The sequence below is a fragment of the Phoxinus phoxinus genome (assembly GCF_949152265.1).
Source record: "Phoxinus phoxinus genome assembly, chromosome: 2".
Taxonomy (NCBI): Eukaryota; Metazoa; Chordata; class Actinopteri; order Cypriniformes; family Leuciscidae; genus Phoxinus; species Phoxinus phoxinus.
The window spans coordinates 30,562,863-30,581,019 of NC_136877.1; the positions used below are offsets into that span (position 1 = coordinate 30,562,863).

General features: G+C 38.7%; 1 protein-coding gene across 4 annotated transcripts; it reads right to left on the reverse strand.

The window, feature by feature from the left end:
* Positions 1–82: 82 nt before the first annotated feature.
* lrp3 (low density lipoprotein receptor-related protein 3) lies at positions 83–16,890 on the reverse strand. Of its 4 annotated transcripts, none has more exons than XM_079591330.1 (9): positions 16,841–16,890; positions 12,664–12,718; positions 12,411–12,549; positions 9,970–10,175; positions 8,054–8,448; positions 7,378–7,599; positions 5,672–6,144; positions 4,317–4,449; positions 83–3,507 (listed from the first exon to the last, which is right to left on the reverse strand). In XM_079591330.1, exons 4-9 carry the CDS (start codon positions 10,058–10,060, stop codon positions 2,668–2,670), a joined length of 2,154 nt encoding a protein of 717 aa, XP_079447456.1. In that variant the 5' UTR covers positions 10,061–10,175; positions 12,411–12,549; positions 12,664–12,718; positions 16,841–16,890; the 3' UTR covers positions 83–2,667. The 4 variants fall into 4 exon arrangements, with proteins under 4 accessions (XP_079447456.1, XP_079447457.1, XP_079447454.1 ...); XM_079591331.1 differs by lacking the exon at positions 16,841–16,890 and adding an exon at positions 16,056–16,827; XM_079591328.1 differs by lacking the exons at positions 12,664–12,718; positions 16,841–16,890 and adding exons at positions 14,536–14,618; positions 16,056–16,827.
* Positions 16,891–18,157: the final 1,267 nt, after the last annotated feature.

The following is an 18,157-nucleotide window of genomic DNA, read 5'->3' on the forward strand; positions in this document are numbered from 1 at the left end:
CCAGTAAACTTCCAAGGGGGCTGACTTAAAAACGTTTAAGTTAATTATAGAAGCACTGTGTTTGAGAAGCACTGAGAATCTATAGGGTTCAAGCTGCTGGCCGAATACCCCCACAGCCTTTGCAGTGGCTGTATCTGCTGATTGATCTCTTCCATTGAATTTTATTGAAATTATTCAGGACATAAAGGACACTATTTAAAAAATGTCAAAGAAATAGTCACAGAAACTATTTACAAGAAAGCAAGTTAAGTATTTTAGAAGTACTTTTTTAAAGCCATTTAATTGAACCCAGAAAATGTACGACTTCTCTAATGGCACTACATCTAAATGTTTCACATTTTAATAAAACATCATTTGCAACTGTAAAAAATCTGTCAATCTCTGAAATGGCACATTCTTGAACCTCTGTGATGAGAGATCCTCCAGTCTGAGCACGGAGGATGGAGCAGATGTGTGAAATAACAGGCAGTCGGCCAGCAGAGAGAATGAGATGAAGGAACATACTGACCCTTCAAAGATGGGACCAGCTTTTTAGTTTGATTAGTTCTTATTTCCAAGCTTGGACCAGGACCAAGTGTGCTAAAGCAGCAAGTCTAACTTGCACAGTGTATGTGGCACTACATTTAAAAACAAGGACATACATTCATGGAAAAGGCAGCGACGTAATCTTACTGGCAAACAAGTCCCTCAAGTGCTAAATGCATGAATGCAAATGAAATTGAGCTCACACCAGTTAGTGTCTTTGTTTTTCAAACACAAATGTGATATTGAGTCATTTCCCGATGACTCTGTGATGCCCTGATGGCTTCAGAACTTCAGACTACAGCTTAACAAAGAAATCCATGTTAACTGCTTCTCTCTCTCATTAATCATTATACAATCCCTGAGTTCTGCTTCCCTTAAAAAAAAGACATGGGAGGGAAAGCTTCTTAACATTAACTCATGTCATTGCTGGACCTGCCATTATATAACAAAACAAACCTTAAATACAAAAAGATGATATATCATCGCTAAATCAGCACAAAGCTCCAGTAGTCTTGAGGGGTATACAATCTTACACTACCGTTCAAAAGTTTGGGGTCAGAAGAATTTTTCTTTTTAAATAAATTAATACTTTTATTTAGCAAGGATGCATAAAAAAACATTACTATAATTACAGTTTTAACAGCAGCCTTAGTGAGCATAAAAGACCTCTTTCAAAATCATAAAAAAAAACTCACTGACCACACACTTTTGAAAGGTAACATATATATACTGTAGAGCAAAACCAACAAACATTCAGATCTGAATGTATAAAGCATAATTGCGAGACAACTGTTTGCTTCAGATAAAATTTTAACTAAAAATGGAGGGGGGGGGGGGATTAGTGCTGGATTGTGACCCTCTCTAGGCGACACGGTGAATCTCTTATAAGGCGTTGGGGAGGTAAGAGGAGATCTCAAAGTCTTTTCAGACTTTCTGAAGGTCAAAGTAGAATGTTATTGATGAGAAGTGGAGATTCAGGCATATTGACTTCTGTGTTGTTGACATGATATTCCACGAGGGATAGTATTTATGCACATATGTGTGCTTTAGTGTTGTAGCCACATTTATTAGGTTTTTGGTGATTTCTAGCATGTGAACAATCATACTGAATGCTGGAGCTGAACTGTGAGATCATCTAATCAAGTATGACCAAAGGAAAAAACTGCAGTGGCTGAGCTACGGTCGACTCACTGGTGTTTACTCTGACGGCAAACATTCTGCAACTACAAGGCTCCAAATCTGCAAGTACACTACCATTCAAAAGTTTGGGGTTGCTGAGATTATTTAACATTTTTTGAAAGAAGTCTCTTCTGCTCACCAAGGCTGCATGTACTTGAACAAAAATAAATACAGTAAAATTGTGAAATAGAATAGTGTATCACAATTTTAATAACTGTTTTCTATGGTAATATATTAAAATGTTTAATTTATTACTGTGATGGCAAAGCTGTATTTTCTGACCCTTCGGAAATAATTCATATATGCTGATTTTCTGCTCAAGAAACACTTCTTATTACCGTATTATCAATATTGAAAACAGTTTTTTTTTTTTTCATTAAATTCTAGAACAGCCTTTATTTGAAATTTATGTAACAATGTAAAAGTCTTTATTGTCACTTTTGATCAATGTAATGCATTCTTGCTGAATAAAATATAAATTTCTTTAAAAAACAAACAAATTCTAACCGACGCCAAACTTTTGAACGATACTGTATGTTTACATGCACTTCAATTTCAGTCCAAATAAAGCCATACTTTGTCTTTTTCAAATGTCATGTAAACGCTTTGGCCTGACTGAAATAATACCAGTCTGTTTTTTGCAAAGTCAGACTAACAGACCCAGGCGTGACTGTATTTCGGCTTCGTCCAGCATGTATACACGCTATTCAGCCTACAATTCGCCTTGTGACATTTTCCAAAAAACAGGTGACGCTCAACATGTATTTAATCCTTCAAATATTTGCATTCAAATTGTGTTATATATACAGTCAGATGAAGTCTGTAGCTCGACTATGCAAAAAGCTTCATTATTACTGCGCATGTAAACGTACTTTATGACTCTGGATGGAAGGCTGTTGGTTGAACCTGGTAAGGCTCACTGCGTTGGCACAAAATCAGAATAGGGAGGTTGATAAAGGCTTCTCAGTGCATTAACAGAATCTCATCATCTTCTTCCTCACTAGTTGTGAGTCTGCAAAGCCTGACACAGTCACCAGGAACATCTTCCGTTCCTGATGATTTCCTGGAGTGTCCATGAGCATCTGTGAGCGAGTCTGTGTGTGGTTTTCTGAATGTAGGAAAGCTCCTCTGCTCCTCAGACTGACCGCAGGAGGACGGTGGTGACTCGGGGGAAGAAAGCGGCGAGATGCCCACAGAGGTGTAGCGTAGGAGAGAGACTCCTCTGAGCTCTGCAGCCAGTTCCTGCACCAGCCGTCTGGAGGATCTCGACCGGCTCGTTCTGCGTTTGGGGCTATCGGGGGGTCCAGGGGGATTACCGGCATCTTTATGTTTTGGGGAAATGCCCTGTTTGGATCTCGCTCTCATCCCCTCTGAACTTCTGTTATCTTCGTCATCTTCATCCTCCAGGGTGTCAGAGGTGGAGCGGGGCGAGCTGGGCGAGGGCAGAGAGAGAGGAGAGGCCGGAGACTCTCTGTCAGGTAGGCAGAGGGCCTCAGTGTGAGCCTGCAGCGCCAATCCCAGCGCAACCGTCGAACAGGACGGCGGAGTCTGTACCGCACTCTCGAGCGACTCCTCGCCGCCATCGTCCGCTGTGTTGTAGCTGTGGAGGCTCAGATCGGCGTGTGCGTTAGTGTGCGTGTGACCCGGAGGCGTGAGGAGAGGGATCTGACCCCGTAACCGAGAGCCACGATGGAACAGGCGATTCCACAGACGACCAAGACGCCGCCGCGACGAGGAACGACGCGAGGAGTGACGGCGAATCTGCCTCCGCATAGCCGAACGGAGATTCTGCAGGACAGACGCCTGAGAGAGACACAGAAAACAGACTCTATCAAATAACTGTCAGTCATTTAGTTGGTCTCTCTACAGTTACTATGGAGACAGCGTTCGCCTTTTTAATCACATGATGTAAACTCCGGTACTTGCCGACAGGCCGTTGAATAATTGAAAAATAACACTTACCACAGCTCAAGACATTGTTCAGATGTTTTATTTCAAGACATTAGTTTTATGTTCTTAAATACTCTTGTGTGAGTAAAACTCATTTCTTACGCATCTTATCTTAAACCTCCTGATGCTCAGTTGTAGAGCTAAAAATATGCAGTCCATTAAAAAATGTCATTTGGCTTTTCAGTTGAGAACTATTTTATCAGAAAAAAAATGTATCATGGAGAAAGAATAGATAAAAAGCTATTTAGTGGGAAAAACATGGAAATTGTTTGTCATTTTTATCATATTGTTTGCCATATTTGTTTGCTTAGTGTCTTTGTGGGTTTTGTGAAATCTTAACTGAACTGGCACGAAGGAAGTAGAAATACAATTCAGACAAACAGGTAAAGTTCATTCTGAGAAATTAAGCAGTTTTTCATTTTAGGTCTAAAAGTGTATTCAATATAAAGAGGAAATAAGTAAATAAATTAAATACTAATTTGTTTTACAAATAAAACAATCTTCAAATCTTTTTAAACTTTCAGACAAGACATTGTCAAGCCATGATTCAACTTTTGTCAACCTTTTCTACCTTTTTCAACCTTTTAACTCATTAAAACTCTGAGTTTGAATTGCAATCCTGTATACTACTTCAATTAAAATTGTATGTCATATTCACACACCTGTGTGGGGTTGTAGACTGGAAAGTCATCCACGGGAGGTATGAGACCTTGAGCTATCAGTTGACCATAGGAGGGCGGAGCTTCCCTCTGAACAAACTCCGCCTCTAGTCGGGTCATCTGGGTTTCAAAAGCTCTAATGAGAAAGAGGAACATACAAAGGCTTTTTAAAAAGGGAATCTACTGAACACATGCAGGCAGGGTATCTCTCTAGAATCTCCAGCCGCTGTTAACCAGCGGTACTTTGACAGTTTGATGAAGTGCAGGTATTTTGTGTGCTGCTGTGTCTTTACAAGGCTAACTAGAGAAAAACAGCGCATCACCCCCCAAAGCAACAAAAGGGCTGTTACTGGAGATGCAATTTTGTTTAAAGTGAGACAAGAGAGTCCTCCTTCACTTCATGTTTTCTTTCTTTCTCTCATTGGGACCAACTTGTACTTTTCTAACTTTCAGCAATAGGTTTTAGGATTACCGGTAAAGGACTTTCTGTTTCTCACTGATTATGTGTGTGTCTAAGTAGGAGAATGAACAAAACTACAGTGTGAATCCATTTAGCACAAAATAAGGAACGTTACCAATTAAAAGAAAAGAAAGAATAGTCTAAAGATTGACGTTCTTAACGTTTTCCAATGTTTCTAAACATCATTAGAAAAAGACTAGAGATATTAAGATGTTAGTTTGTTTTTTAAAATATACACAGCCATTCAAAAGTTTGAGGTTGGTACGTTTTTTTAAAATAAAGTAATATTTATTAATAAGACTTTTTATTCAGCAAGGACACAGTAAAAGTTAAAGGAAAAGTGACAGTAAAGATTTTTACATTGTCATACTTTTACAAGTATTTTGTTTCAAATAAATGCTTTCTATTCATCAAAGAATTTTGAAAATATAGATCACCATTTCCACATATATACTGTATTCAGCAGCACAACTGTTTTCAACATTGATAATAATAAGAAATGTTTCTTGAGCAGAAAATCATCATATTAAAATGATTTCTGAAGGATCATGTGACACTGGAGTAAAAGACTGGTTTTGCCATTACAGAAATAAATTACATTTTTAAATAAAAATATTTTGAATTGTAATAATATTTCACAATATTACTGTTTTCACTGTATTTTGATCAAATAAATGCAGCCTAGGTGAGTTTTTTTTCAAAAACATAAATATTTAAGCAAAAACTAAATCTAGTCTAATAAAAATTGCAAATGGGTTAATAAAAATAAATGAAAAGAGAAAGTATTATCTTATATAATTTTGATTATCAAATAGATAGATCTTGTTTTATTTACATTTCCTGACTTATTTTGCTATGAGTTTAAATGCAGACAGGAAACAGATGGAAACGTCCTCACCTGTACTCTCTTGTCCTGAGCGAATAGAGTTTAAAGGCACAACCCAGTGCAATGACCAGCAGCAGCCCACAGACCAAGCTGCCAATCAGAGCCGCTGTGATCACCTTCCTGGGCACAGACGCCAGACAGTCTCTTTCATCACTGCCGTCGAGACAGTCCTCTTGCCCGTCGCACCGCCACGTCTCAAAGATGCACAGGTTGGTTCCGCAGTGGAAGTTTCCAGGCTGGCAGTCAAAACAGTTTTTCTCATCCGAGCCGTCGGGGCATTTCTTCTGGTTGTTACACCTCTCAGAAGCCGAGTAACATGCCCCACTGCCACCCTCGCAGGGATACTCTCCTGGCTGGCACAAGGGGCAGTCCTCCTCATCTCGCCCCCCAGGACAATGCCAGTAGCCATCACAGCGCTGCAGCTCAGAGTAACAGCCCTCGTCTGTGCCACAGGGATGCTCACCTGGAAAGCAGTATCCCTTAACCTGCAGAGAGGGGGGTGGAGGTTAAACACCATTAGTGGCAGAGTGTCATAAACTGTAGTGAGCACAAATTATTTCAGTTTTGCTTATGGATATCTAGTTAAAGCTGCATTGTGGAACATTGGCCCCTCTATCTGCATTTATGGTTAAAACATTTAACTGCAGGTTACTTGTGAGGTTGTTATTTTCTGTCAGTTGTTGTTTCTGCAATACAAGAACTAATCATGTAAACCTCAAATTTCCTGCCAAATTTCACCCAACCACTTAAAATACATAACTTATTTTCAACTGATTATATTTGGGGTTGATATACTTGATAATATGAATGTTGATAACTAAATGTTTTTGAAAGAAGTCTTATATGCTCACCAAGGCTGCATTCATTGGATCAAAAAATTAATATTTTAAAATATTACAATTTAAAATAACTGTTATAATATATTTTAAAATGTATTTTATTCAGCAGTCATTAATTCCAGTTTTCAGTGTCAGATATACCTTCAGAAATCATTCTAATATGCTGATTTGCTGCTCTAAAGTTTAACCTGCTTATTTTTTTTTTAAAGATCAGAATTCAATTTTACATTAAATTTTACATAAAAGTTCAAAAGAACAAAACTTAAAACAGTTTCAAACTTCAACCTTTTTAAACTACTGCATATATTTGTCTTGACTTTTGAAATCGAAATCTTTTGTAACTTTGTCAATGTCTTAACTTGACTCCTTTCTGAAATAAAAGTATTAACTTCTGTGCCTCAAACGAACATTAAACTTCATTTAAAGACTTGTAGCCATTAACTTGGCAAAATTGGTCCATTCTAGTCAGAATTGATTTTAATCAATTCTTTGATTCTCTAAATCAAAACTTGATTATTTCATCATAAAAAGCACTTGTTCTATCAAACACTGTAAAAACCACTTTGTTTCTAGGTGGAGTGATTAAAAAACATCTGCAGCCCTTACAAGAAGAAGTTGTATTTAGCCAAACAACAATAAGAGCTTGTCAGATGGAGGAAGTGTTTTCAAGATTTGTGAATTTGTGTGCTGTCAGTGAATGGACTGTGGTGTGAGGCTAAGATAATACAGATGCATGCAAACACAGAATGACCAGACAATTCTACACTGTACTGATGCAAAGTATTCCAACAACACAGACAATGTCAATGAAATATGGAGAGCATAATTTATCAGCAGCAAGCATACAAATGGTCATTAGCATCGCAGGGAATAAGAGACCTGGTAGGTGGCATTGAATCCATGTCCAGGGCTGTGTGGTTTAGCGTGGTAGAAGACGCTCATCTGTCCCTGGGAAGATTCCAGCAGAGCTCGTCTGTGGTTATTATGGTGAGAGAGACTCTGCAGAAGGCGTTCTGCACGCTCTCCCAAACCATCGTAAACACGCACAGAGTCTCCCACACCCAGCTGTAGGTCCACCTGGAGCACCAGCGGCTTTGGGTCCTGAAGCAAAAACAGTCACGAGGAACACCGTAAGTGATCTGATAATACTTGCGAATTCCAGACTGGCAAAAAGAAGTGACTGGGGGAATTTCTCTTACATATATTTCTTGAAAACAGCAGAAAAGTATGATATTATAAATAGAACTACATGTTGTTTGGGTAGCAACATTGTTTTGAAATACCAATGGTAATTTCCTTAAATGTAAAATTACAACTTTTAGAGTTCAAATAATAAATGTTTTGACAAAGTTTTATAAAATGATAAACCACATGATTATGTATGCTACTGCTCTGTACAAAAATGGCCTGAATGAAAATGCTAAATCACTCTCTCACAGTAGGTGGTGCTTATGGAAAAGCAGAAATACATAAGTTATCCATGTACACACACAAAAAAAAAAATGTTTTGCAAAAAGGCAACTCAAAATAAGAATGACTGGGATTCTTATCATACTTGTGTGTCCAGGAACCATGTGCAGTGAAGATCTGTGCCGCTGCTCCTGTTTGGACGGAAAAAATCAGGTGAGGCAAAGGTCCCGTAGAAGTTGACTAAGCGTTTTCCACAGGACGTGTCGGGGCAGTGGGACTCGTCAGATCCGTCAGGGCAGTCCCGGGCTCCGTTACAGCGGAGAGACACCGGCAGACAGCGGGTAGATTGGATATCAGAGCACTGCAAGGTGCCTGGCGGACACAGGCTCACCCGGGCGGATGTGGGTGGGGCGGCACAGATCCTTTCATCTGTATTGTCTCCGCACTCATCCAATCCATTACAGCGCCAGGAACGTGGAACGCACTTACCGTTTCCACATAAATATTCATCGTTCTCACAACTACTCTGACCCAGTCGACCTAACGAGAAAAAAACAGACAAGAGAGAAGAAGAGATTTGAGTCTTTTGCACACGTAAACACTGACACTGTTGAAAAAAGCCAATCAAATCTACCCACTCTGCAGATGGTGTTTGTCTGGTGACAGCTTAACAAACACAGCCGTTCAGTATTATTGATTGAACTGCACCTCTAAGGAAAATGCACAAACACAGCATTTCACCCCCCCACCACACACACACACACACACACACACACACACACTCAATGACATGCACACATGCCCTGTGGAGTTGAGTAATGACAGCCCATTATCTCCTTCATCTTCATTTGCTACATATTAGATCTAATCAACAGTGGAGATCTATCTAAAACACACTGAAAGTAGTGCTATCCAAATATGCACATCAATTTTCATAGTACATTATGTAACATTAGCGTTTCATCACGGCTCTATGGCCATACACTATTGATCTGCTAAGCTTGCATTTGCCTGGTCAATCTGTGCCTACAGTAAATCTATATGCCGTGAAAAGACTCTTTGTGATTTAGCTGCTTTCTAACGCAGGAAGAGAACTAAATCTGATGAAATATTTCAAACTCAAAAGAAAATGAATAAAGTATAATAAAACTATACCAAATAATTTTGTATTAAACCCTAGAACACAAAAGGATAATATGGCATCACCATTTCTTCTGAACACTGTTTGAAGATTTAAAGTAATAGTTCACACACACAAAAATAAAACATTTGTTTGCATTACTTCTCTAAGGATTAGTGTTCAGTAAGATTTTTTGTTTGTTTGTTTAAAGAAATAAATACTTGTTTTTAGCAAGGATGCATTAAAACAGTAAAGACATATAATGTTACATTACAAATGATCTTACATTTTACATTTCTGTTTCAAATAAAACTTGTATTCAATTCATCAAAGAAAAAGGAAATTAGGAAAAAATGTCATGGCTTTCACAATAATATTAAGCATTTCTTGAGCAGCAAATCAGCATATTAGAATGATTTCTGAAGGATCATGTGACACTGGAGACTGGAGTAATGATGCTGAAAATTAGCTTTGCCATCAAAGGAATAAATTACATTTGAAAATATATTACAATATAAAGCAGTTATTTATACTGTAATAATATTTCACATTATAACTGTTTTTACTGTATTTTTGATCAGTTGCATGAAAAAAATGGTAGCGACCCCAAACTGTCTACATTTGGGAAGTTTTGAATGCAGACATGCATACACATGACACATCAATTTGTCACAAGACATACAATAACATGACACCAGATTTGAATGTGCATGAGAATAAATAAAATTTGTGTGGACTGGCAGTAGAGAAAATTATAGAAAATAACATTTTCACAGTTAAATAGTATATATATATAATAATAATTTCATGCTATGTTTAATAGAAGAAAAACAGTTATATGGGTTTGGAACATAATGAGTAAGTAAATGATGAGATGTGATGAATGAATTATTCTTTGAATGGGCTCTAATGGAACATATGCACACTCTAAGCTCACTCACCTCGTATATAAGACAGTCTGAAGCCCTGTGCCTGTCCGGAGCTGTTGGCCTGAGAGTGGAAATAGACCCAGACTCGTCCTCTGGAGGACATGAAGGGAGGAGGAAGAACTGAGCCACAGAACCGATACTCAGCTTTCCATGTGGGGCCGAGCAGCAGCCAGTCCCCCCTGCAGTCCCCCGTGTCCTCCACATCAAAACTGTGAAAACTGGACACAGTAAACACATGGTGCTTAATGTATGTGATGGAATCTCTACTGCTTCACTAGCGCTTCCACTGTACAATAATGTGCAAGAATACTTCCAGAACAATATCATCAACAGAAGTATGAGAGCCACAATAAATGAGTTGCAAAAAATATTTACAGAAAATGTCAAATTAATGTTATAAAAATACAAAACAGCTTTTACAGTATCAATGCATAGCAGTGATTTGTTTTGATCTCTCTGAATAATTTTTTTTAACCTTTTTCACAATAAATGGGTCAATCTTACTTTGCAGCATGTCCCCATCACATTTGTTATATATATATAAGATATTAAACTATTTTTAAAGATCAAATTTTATTATTAAAAATCATATCAGATTTGTCAACATTTCTCTAATAAATTTTTTTTAAACATGTTTGACTTTTTTTTTTTTTTTGGAAATCGTAGTTTTTCTTGTGATTGCATTGTGATACCTCCTTAAAAAAATGACAGTCATATTCATTTTCCGCATAACAGAAGTGGCCCTAATATTATGACAGAGATACCAGAGTGAGAGATCATAAGCAAAAGAGAGAATAATGTGCAGTGGAACTATTATCACATTAGACAGAGTACAGAAGTGCTGTGAATGTACACACACACGCACGCACGCACGCACGCACACACACACACACATATGAGTGAGAGGTAAAATCATCATCTAGTACCATTACAGAAGAATGGGCCTTTTGCAGCCAATAACTTGACAATGTTATACATCTATTTCCCTGTTCTCTTTCTTATCTCTTTCTCCTGCACACTCTCTCCTATTCCTGCTGCTTAAAGTCTCCTCTAGTGTTTTACAATAATCTGAAGATGTTTCATGACATTTGAACTTAACTGCACTATCATTGAAATCAAATCTCAGCCTGGTCTAATGTTCTGTTGTCCTGCAGCAGTAGTCTGTATAGTCATTAAAATACAGACATTCAAACCTCCTTTGGCTGTCAATCAAATGAACACACACATACACATTATGCAAAGCCTCTGAATATTTCAGACAGGACTCAACAATAAGGATGACCTGGGGCCAGTGCCAGAGAGTTTTGACAGTTTGCAGAACCATCACTTCACTAGTGCTGCAGTGATCATAAACAAATGTTTTTATCCCCCACAAACTTAAATGTTTAGTTTTCTGTGATATATTAACCATTGTTGTGAAAACTGCTGATGTTTGTCTGGCTGACACAGATGAGGCTTATAAATAATAAATTATTAGATAATAATTTAGTAATAGATAATACTAATAAATTATTAGATAATAGACTAGAGAAAATGTCAGCAGTCAACTGTCAAAAGTCAACTAAATCAGTGAAAGAAATCCTCAATTTCAATTCTCCATCTCATCTTAGTTTTAGATGAGTGGGTTCAGATTTTCTATATGCTAGTCTGTCTGAAGCAATGTGAGAAACCTGTTTTCCAACTTAGGGTTTCCTCCAAGAACAGATCTCTGAGGAGAATTGGGGGATGATGTCATGCTTTTAGATAAAATCATTACATTAAAGCAGAGTCAAAGCCCACACACACACACACACACACACACACACACACACACACACACACACACACACACACACACACACACACACACACACACACACACACACACACACACACACACACACACACACACACACACACACACACACACACACACACACACACACACACACACACACACACACACACACACACACACACACACACACACACACACACAAACACACACACACACGGTATGAGAGGCGAGAAAAAGTACATTATAAAATCCCTGCAGTCAGCTCAAGCAATACAGCAGTCTAGGCGCTTTCAAACGGAAGACTGCACAGACCAATATACATCCTGCGCACTTGCAAACAGGCTCATAAACATTCAAATGCACAACACAGTTAGCCTAATTAGTTTGAAAGAAACCTTCCATTGTTTTTGGTCTGAAAATATCATACATTTAATTGACTAGTAAAGCTGTTAAAGGCCCTAACAGTGTGAAAGTTGTCATGACAAATTGTTGTTAATGAACAACAGGATTTCTTGCAGAGAGGAGAAATTATAATTCGCTAAACATTTCCAATATCAAGATACCATGAACAGGACAGCTGCTGAACAGGCTTGCAATGTATGTATCATGTTAATAGGAATACACAAGACACTGCTCATATAATCAGCACAGCGAGAGTCTGTTTGTGTGCGTCTACCTTATTGTGATCACATCTCCACGGCTTCCCTGTATATTCCAGCTGCAATTCACTCCGGCCGGGTAGTTGAGGGGCCATGATGGGCTGTAGATCACTCCTCTCCTCTCAGTGTGTAACTCCACCTTACCGCCACAGGCAGCTGAGGAACACACACAGGACTTCAGAAGACATGGACATTGTGTGTGACCACAGCTGTCACACTGTGGCATCAACTCATCACATCAGCCTTTATGGATTCCTGAGTGCATGATACCTGTATATAGAATGATACCCAGTCATAGAATCTGATCCACTCACTCAAGGAGGATCTGAGAGAGACACACAATACTCAATTTAGTGTGGAAGTTTGTGCTAATGATTACGCATTTGGACAGAAACATAATAAGACAAGGAAGAAATAGTCCAGAAAGAAACAGAAAGTGCCAATGAGTGTGTAACTATACACAGTTTTGTACATATATATATATATAAATTATTATTAATAATAATAATTTATTTAGGGCTGAACATAAAAACAACAACATTTCTCAATAATATTTCCATGACTTTTTATCAGTAATATAAATCACAATATTAAAATTCCGTTATATTTCCTGGTTTGGTGTGCAGTAAGATCCCTGAATATAAACAGCAGCACGTGACGTGATATATAACTCTATCATCACATCCCCAACACTTGTTCATTACCCTGCAGGGTAAACGGCCATCTCTCATACTCCCAACGACAGTTTTTACTCTACATAATTTGATGATGTCTAGGGGCGGTTGAATGCCTTAGGCAAAGCTAGAAGAGCAGTAGCGAACACTCTGTTCTTTGTGTGAGAGAACAGGAAAGAGATCAGGGGAATCCCTGCAATATAAGCACAAATCATTTCTGAGTACTTTTAGATGTTGAGTCTCAAGGCTCATGATCACCTCACTGACATACTTTTACATCCCCAGATACAAAGAGCACACGTAACCTGAACTCACATCAGTCTTACCCAGGGGCGGACTGGCCATCTGTGTGATCTGGAGAATCACAGAACGGCCGGTACTCCAGGACGGCCGGCGGGCCGGCCCACCACCCGCCACGCACGCAGTCATCACCTGTTTTTTTCCCTAACGCGGCCGCGGGTAAAAAACGGAAAGAAAAGGGCGGGGCTGAGAAGGCGAGAGTTCCGCAAAAAATTGCGGCATTTAGATACTGAAGCCGCTAAATGTCGCAAACTAACTGAAATATTTAGCAGCACAGCCAGCAGCAGCACCTCACAGTTAAATATTAGCAGCAGTGAAGAAGTGAGCCGGACAGCTATGCAGCACCACCAGTGATGATGAGGGACAGAGATGAGCTGCTAGATCCAGGGCAAGTATGGATCATGAGAGGAGAAAGAGAGTTACTTGCTAGGGATGATGTTAGGAAGTGATATTCAGGTTGCTACATTTTTAATGATTACAGTTAAAACAGCTAAACTTCAACATTTTACCTGTAAAATGCCACATGCAGTAGCTAATAAGAAATATGTTGTGCTTTTACTTTTAAAAATGTTGGTAACATTAGAGTTAATGCTTACAAACTTTGAAGATTTTCAATACAGATGTTACATTTGTAATGGTGTATTTTCATTTAGATGTGGTATTATTATTTGTGCAGTAAGATTAATTACTGCATAAATGAATTAAGATTATTAAGTAATGAATTAATTTTAAGATAGATTGTATAATATGCTGTTATAATAGCATATTATACAATCTATTCCATGCTATCTTGGAATAAAACCGGGGGGGGGTTATCCATTCCATCATTTGTTTATTCAGGTTGAGCTTAGACCAAGAGCAGGGAAAGACACCCACTCCAGCTCAACTTTAAATTACTTTAAGCGCCCCAAATCAGACAGTCACAGCCTAGAGTTTTTTTTACACAGGACTGCAGTGTGTTGAGACGTTAAGTGTGCAGAATGTGTTCAAGTTAATCTAGAATAATATGCCACAATTGATAAAAGTATCATGAGCCACAATTAAAGTCTTGTGACACTCATTATTGTTGTTGTTGTCGAGTTTCCGCGCACGGCGCGCCGTTTGCTTTGGGCCGGGCCTAGTCAAAGTCCAGGGCCGTTTTTTAGTCCCAGTCCGTCCCTGGTCTTACCTATATTTGTTCTGTATCTTTTGGCTGCTGAAAATGTTCTGCTTTGTTTCTCTCCTCCAAAATTACATTCTAGCAAATCACCTCTACACATAAATGAGAACATTTTGTTGTTATTGTGATGACTGGCACAGTTTTTTTTTCTTTCTTTTTTTTCAGAACTATTGCAAACTATTACAGTAAATGAACATCCTTATTGTCTTCATTTACCAGACAGAACATCCTCTACAAGGAAAATATGTCAATATCAGTGTCGTGACTCACACATTTAGTAGGAATAATATGCCTGGACATGGAATATCTGTGGTCAAAGAGAACGGCTTGTATGTGCATGGATGAGAATGATAAAGAAAGAGAGAAGAAGGTCCCTTTGTCTGTCTGTGTGTGAGACGAAAAGCTCTCTAGGTGTCACTGGTGCTATCAACACACCCCCACCCCCAACCAAACCCTCTTTTGTCACCACCCCTTCACTGGATACCACCACCTCCAACAAAACACAGACATTCGTCCTCTTTCTGTGCTTCTGTCTCTTATATGAGCAGATCTGCTTGGGTTAAAGCAGATGTATCTTTCTCACATATTTTCTCTCTTCTAGCTGTGATGTTTCTTGAGCGTTTAACTGACATATCAACAGATTATGTGTTTCTTAAGCAAGCCTAGAGTGCGGTCTATGAATAAATTGAGGATGAGATCAGATCCCAATACTTGGCAGACTGTGAAACCATGGCTTTAGCTTTAGTCTAGTTGTGGACATAATAATTTATCCTCAAAACTGATGCTCAGAATGCTGAGGAAGTAGAAAAAGTCACTGTGCACTAGTCATCACTGTGATCAGATCATGATAGTAATCGAATATATAATATATTTGTTCTCTACAACAAGCCAGCAGGTGATGGTTTGTTGGTTAGCTGGGAGATGCTGGTGCGCTCAGCAGGTTTAAATGGTCTCTCAGTTTGACCTGCTGAAAAGTGTCCCAAACCCCTTTAAAAGTACCAAACAGACCAGACTGGGAGAGCAACAAACCATTTTAAAAGAGTTGAAACTGTTTCAATTAAGTGGTGTCAATTACAACAAGGTGTGTAAAACTGCACGTAAACTACTTAATTAGCTTTTTATCCATGAAAGACTGCACAATAACACACATTTGTCAAAACAATTCACAATCTGTCAGTCGGTCTTCGAGGAGATCAGACTGATGCCGCCGTGTTTATAACTGTCATGGCAACAAGCCAAACGCGGATCTGTCCTCCTGGATTTTCCCTGTACGGATGCTGCAACACCTGCGCGCGCCGCTTAACCTTTCTTTGTCATCGGTGCCATTCCCATACTTCAACCTATAATCACCTGCATCAGGTCTTAGGAGTGAAATAATATTTAATATCATTCTGACACGTGGGTGAAAAAGGTCAAATGTAATAATAAGTGATTAGACCTTCTGATGTAATATACCGCACACTCTTTTGTTAATAACAATTGTATATGTGATATATAATATCACAATCCCTAAAAAAAAGTCTACTTACCCACACAAACCCAAGCCCAACGCAGACAAATCCATTTCATAAGGTAAAGCCGAATCGAACCGATTCTCTTCATCATCGCCGTCATCTTCTTGTTCACAGCTCAAGCCATTTCCTCATAATCCAAATCCAGATTTATATATATATATATTTTTTACCACGTATCTCATGTCGGATTTACGCTTACGGTCGATTTAACTTCTTGCGCGAGCATCAAAAGCGACGTCTCTCCCTGTTTTCGAGCGGCTCCTCATTGCGCTGTATGGAGAACGGCAGAGACCTTCAGCGGAGAGACGGGATTGGAGGTTCAGTGGGGAGTGGGGACAACATAGGATAAGAGTGGACACACTGATTCTTGAGGCGAACACTACGCCTTGGCTTTGACATTTACTTATACACTACCTTATCTTTGCATCATATACGAACGAGTAATAATAGCGTTCCACTAACTCTATTTTGGTACTTGGTGCCAAATTGTCAATAAGCCCTGATGCAGGGTGAGTAATCGCGGCAATGCAGCTCAGTGGACCCCTGTCCATCCGACTACTGAACGCATCTCATGCGAAACAACACTGTCTGAGATCAATATTACAACACCAAGATACCATGCTGCTGATCTAACGTTAAACGGCAAAATGTTCAACTGAAATGTAACGTCTTAAGAATCGACTGAAGGCACTCTTGTAAGACATTCTGCTGTAGGCTAATCGTGTACACTGACATTTTTCCTGAAATTTGCCTTGGATGTTTGTTTTCATGGTTTATCTGGTGGAGACTCACTCACTCACCAGCTGTGACAGTGAAAGCCTGCACTCTCGTGGACGGAGGAATGCATCGTTGCAAAGCATGGCGTGCGCACCATTTTATTATTTACATGCTTCTGAACAATACCATATCATATGAGAGCCATTTTAAATATTTCTGCACAGGTTGGTTTCAAAATACAAAAGATATTGCTCTGCATCCGAAACGTACATACGACTTGAATGTTTTGCCATGTTTACCGTTTCATTAATCTATTTTAAATGTATTGTTTTATAGCATTATGTTATTGTTTTATACAGTGTTTTGTGCCTGAATGTATCGTAATGCCTGCATGGTATAAAAGGCACCGCTGGGATTCGAACCCAGGATCTCCTGTTTACTAGACAGGCGCTTTAACCAACTAAGCCACGGCGCCGCTATGTGATTGGTTGTTACTTGAGCGATCTATACTGCGGTATAGACAAACTGCGTCTATAAATTACGAGAAGATATAACGTGCGTGCGTGCGAGCATGCATGCAGGGGCGATTCTAGGATTTCCATATTAGGGGCCCCAGTCCCCAGTGAGGGATTGATATTTCATATTTTGGTATACTATGGTAAGCATGAACAATATAGTCTACTACGCCACCCAACAAGCCAATCCCTGAATAAGTTACTGATGTCATTTCAAATCATTAACTAACGAGCTAGCATATATCATCTTGTCTAGGTTGGCAATGTTTAATCTATTAATCATTCCTTTTTTTGGTTTTCTATTTATTAAAAAACAACAACACATCAATCTATCAAAAAAAAATTCTAAGTGACACCAAAACCTATGCCTTTAATCAAAGGCAGCTGCTGATTTAGAACGAACAGGAAAATTACATGAAACTACCACTCAGAGCCATATGGCTCTGCTACCACTAACCAGCAGAGAACCACTTAGCTCATTAGCCATTTCTACACCCTTTTCAGATGTTTTGCTTTTGGATTTATTATAAAATTACTATATTTTAATAATATTTAATTTATATATAATTCTATTAATATACTTAATGTAATTAAGTATGAATAATAGCAATTAGGAAAAGACACATGCCATTTAGATAAAAGGGACAAATTAAAAAACCTATATATAAAAAAAGATAAAAATAAGCCCAGATCCCAATAGCCTAAGGGCTTGATTTATTTTATGTTTTAAAAAAAAAATGAAAATGAAAATAGCATCATGATCGTTTTCTACAGTGTGGCTTCAGGTCAGGCAGGTAAAGTGATCCATTTTCGCGGGAGAAATAGGCTTATCAGTCAATAAATGCACACAGAGTAAATGTCCTCTGCTGTTGACGTTGGCGCTGC

Excerpts from the sequence above, each read along its gene's own strand:
- lrp3 (XM_079591328.1), bottom strand. The coding sequence starts at position 16,090 with ATGGATTTGTCTGCGTTGGGCTTGGGTTTGTGTGG. Across the intron at positions 12,550-14,535 it reads AAGATACAGAACAAATATAG|CTGCCTGTGGCGGTAAGGTG; the intron begins GTAAGACCAGGG and ends TGTGTTCCTCAG. Across the intron at positions 3,508-4,316 it reads CAGTCTACAACCCCACACAG|GCGTCTGTCCTGCAGAATCT; the intron begins GTGTGTGAATAT and ends TGTCTCTCTCAG.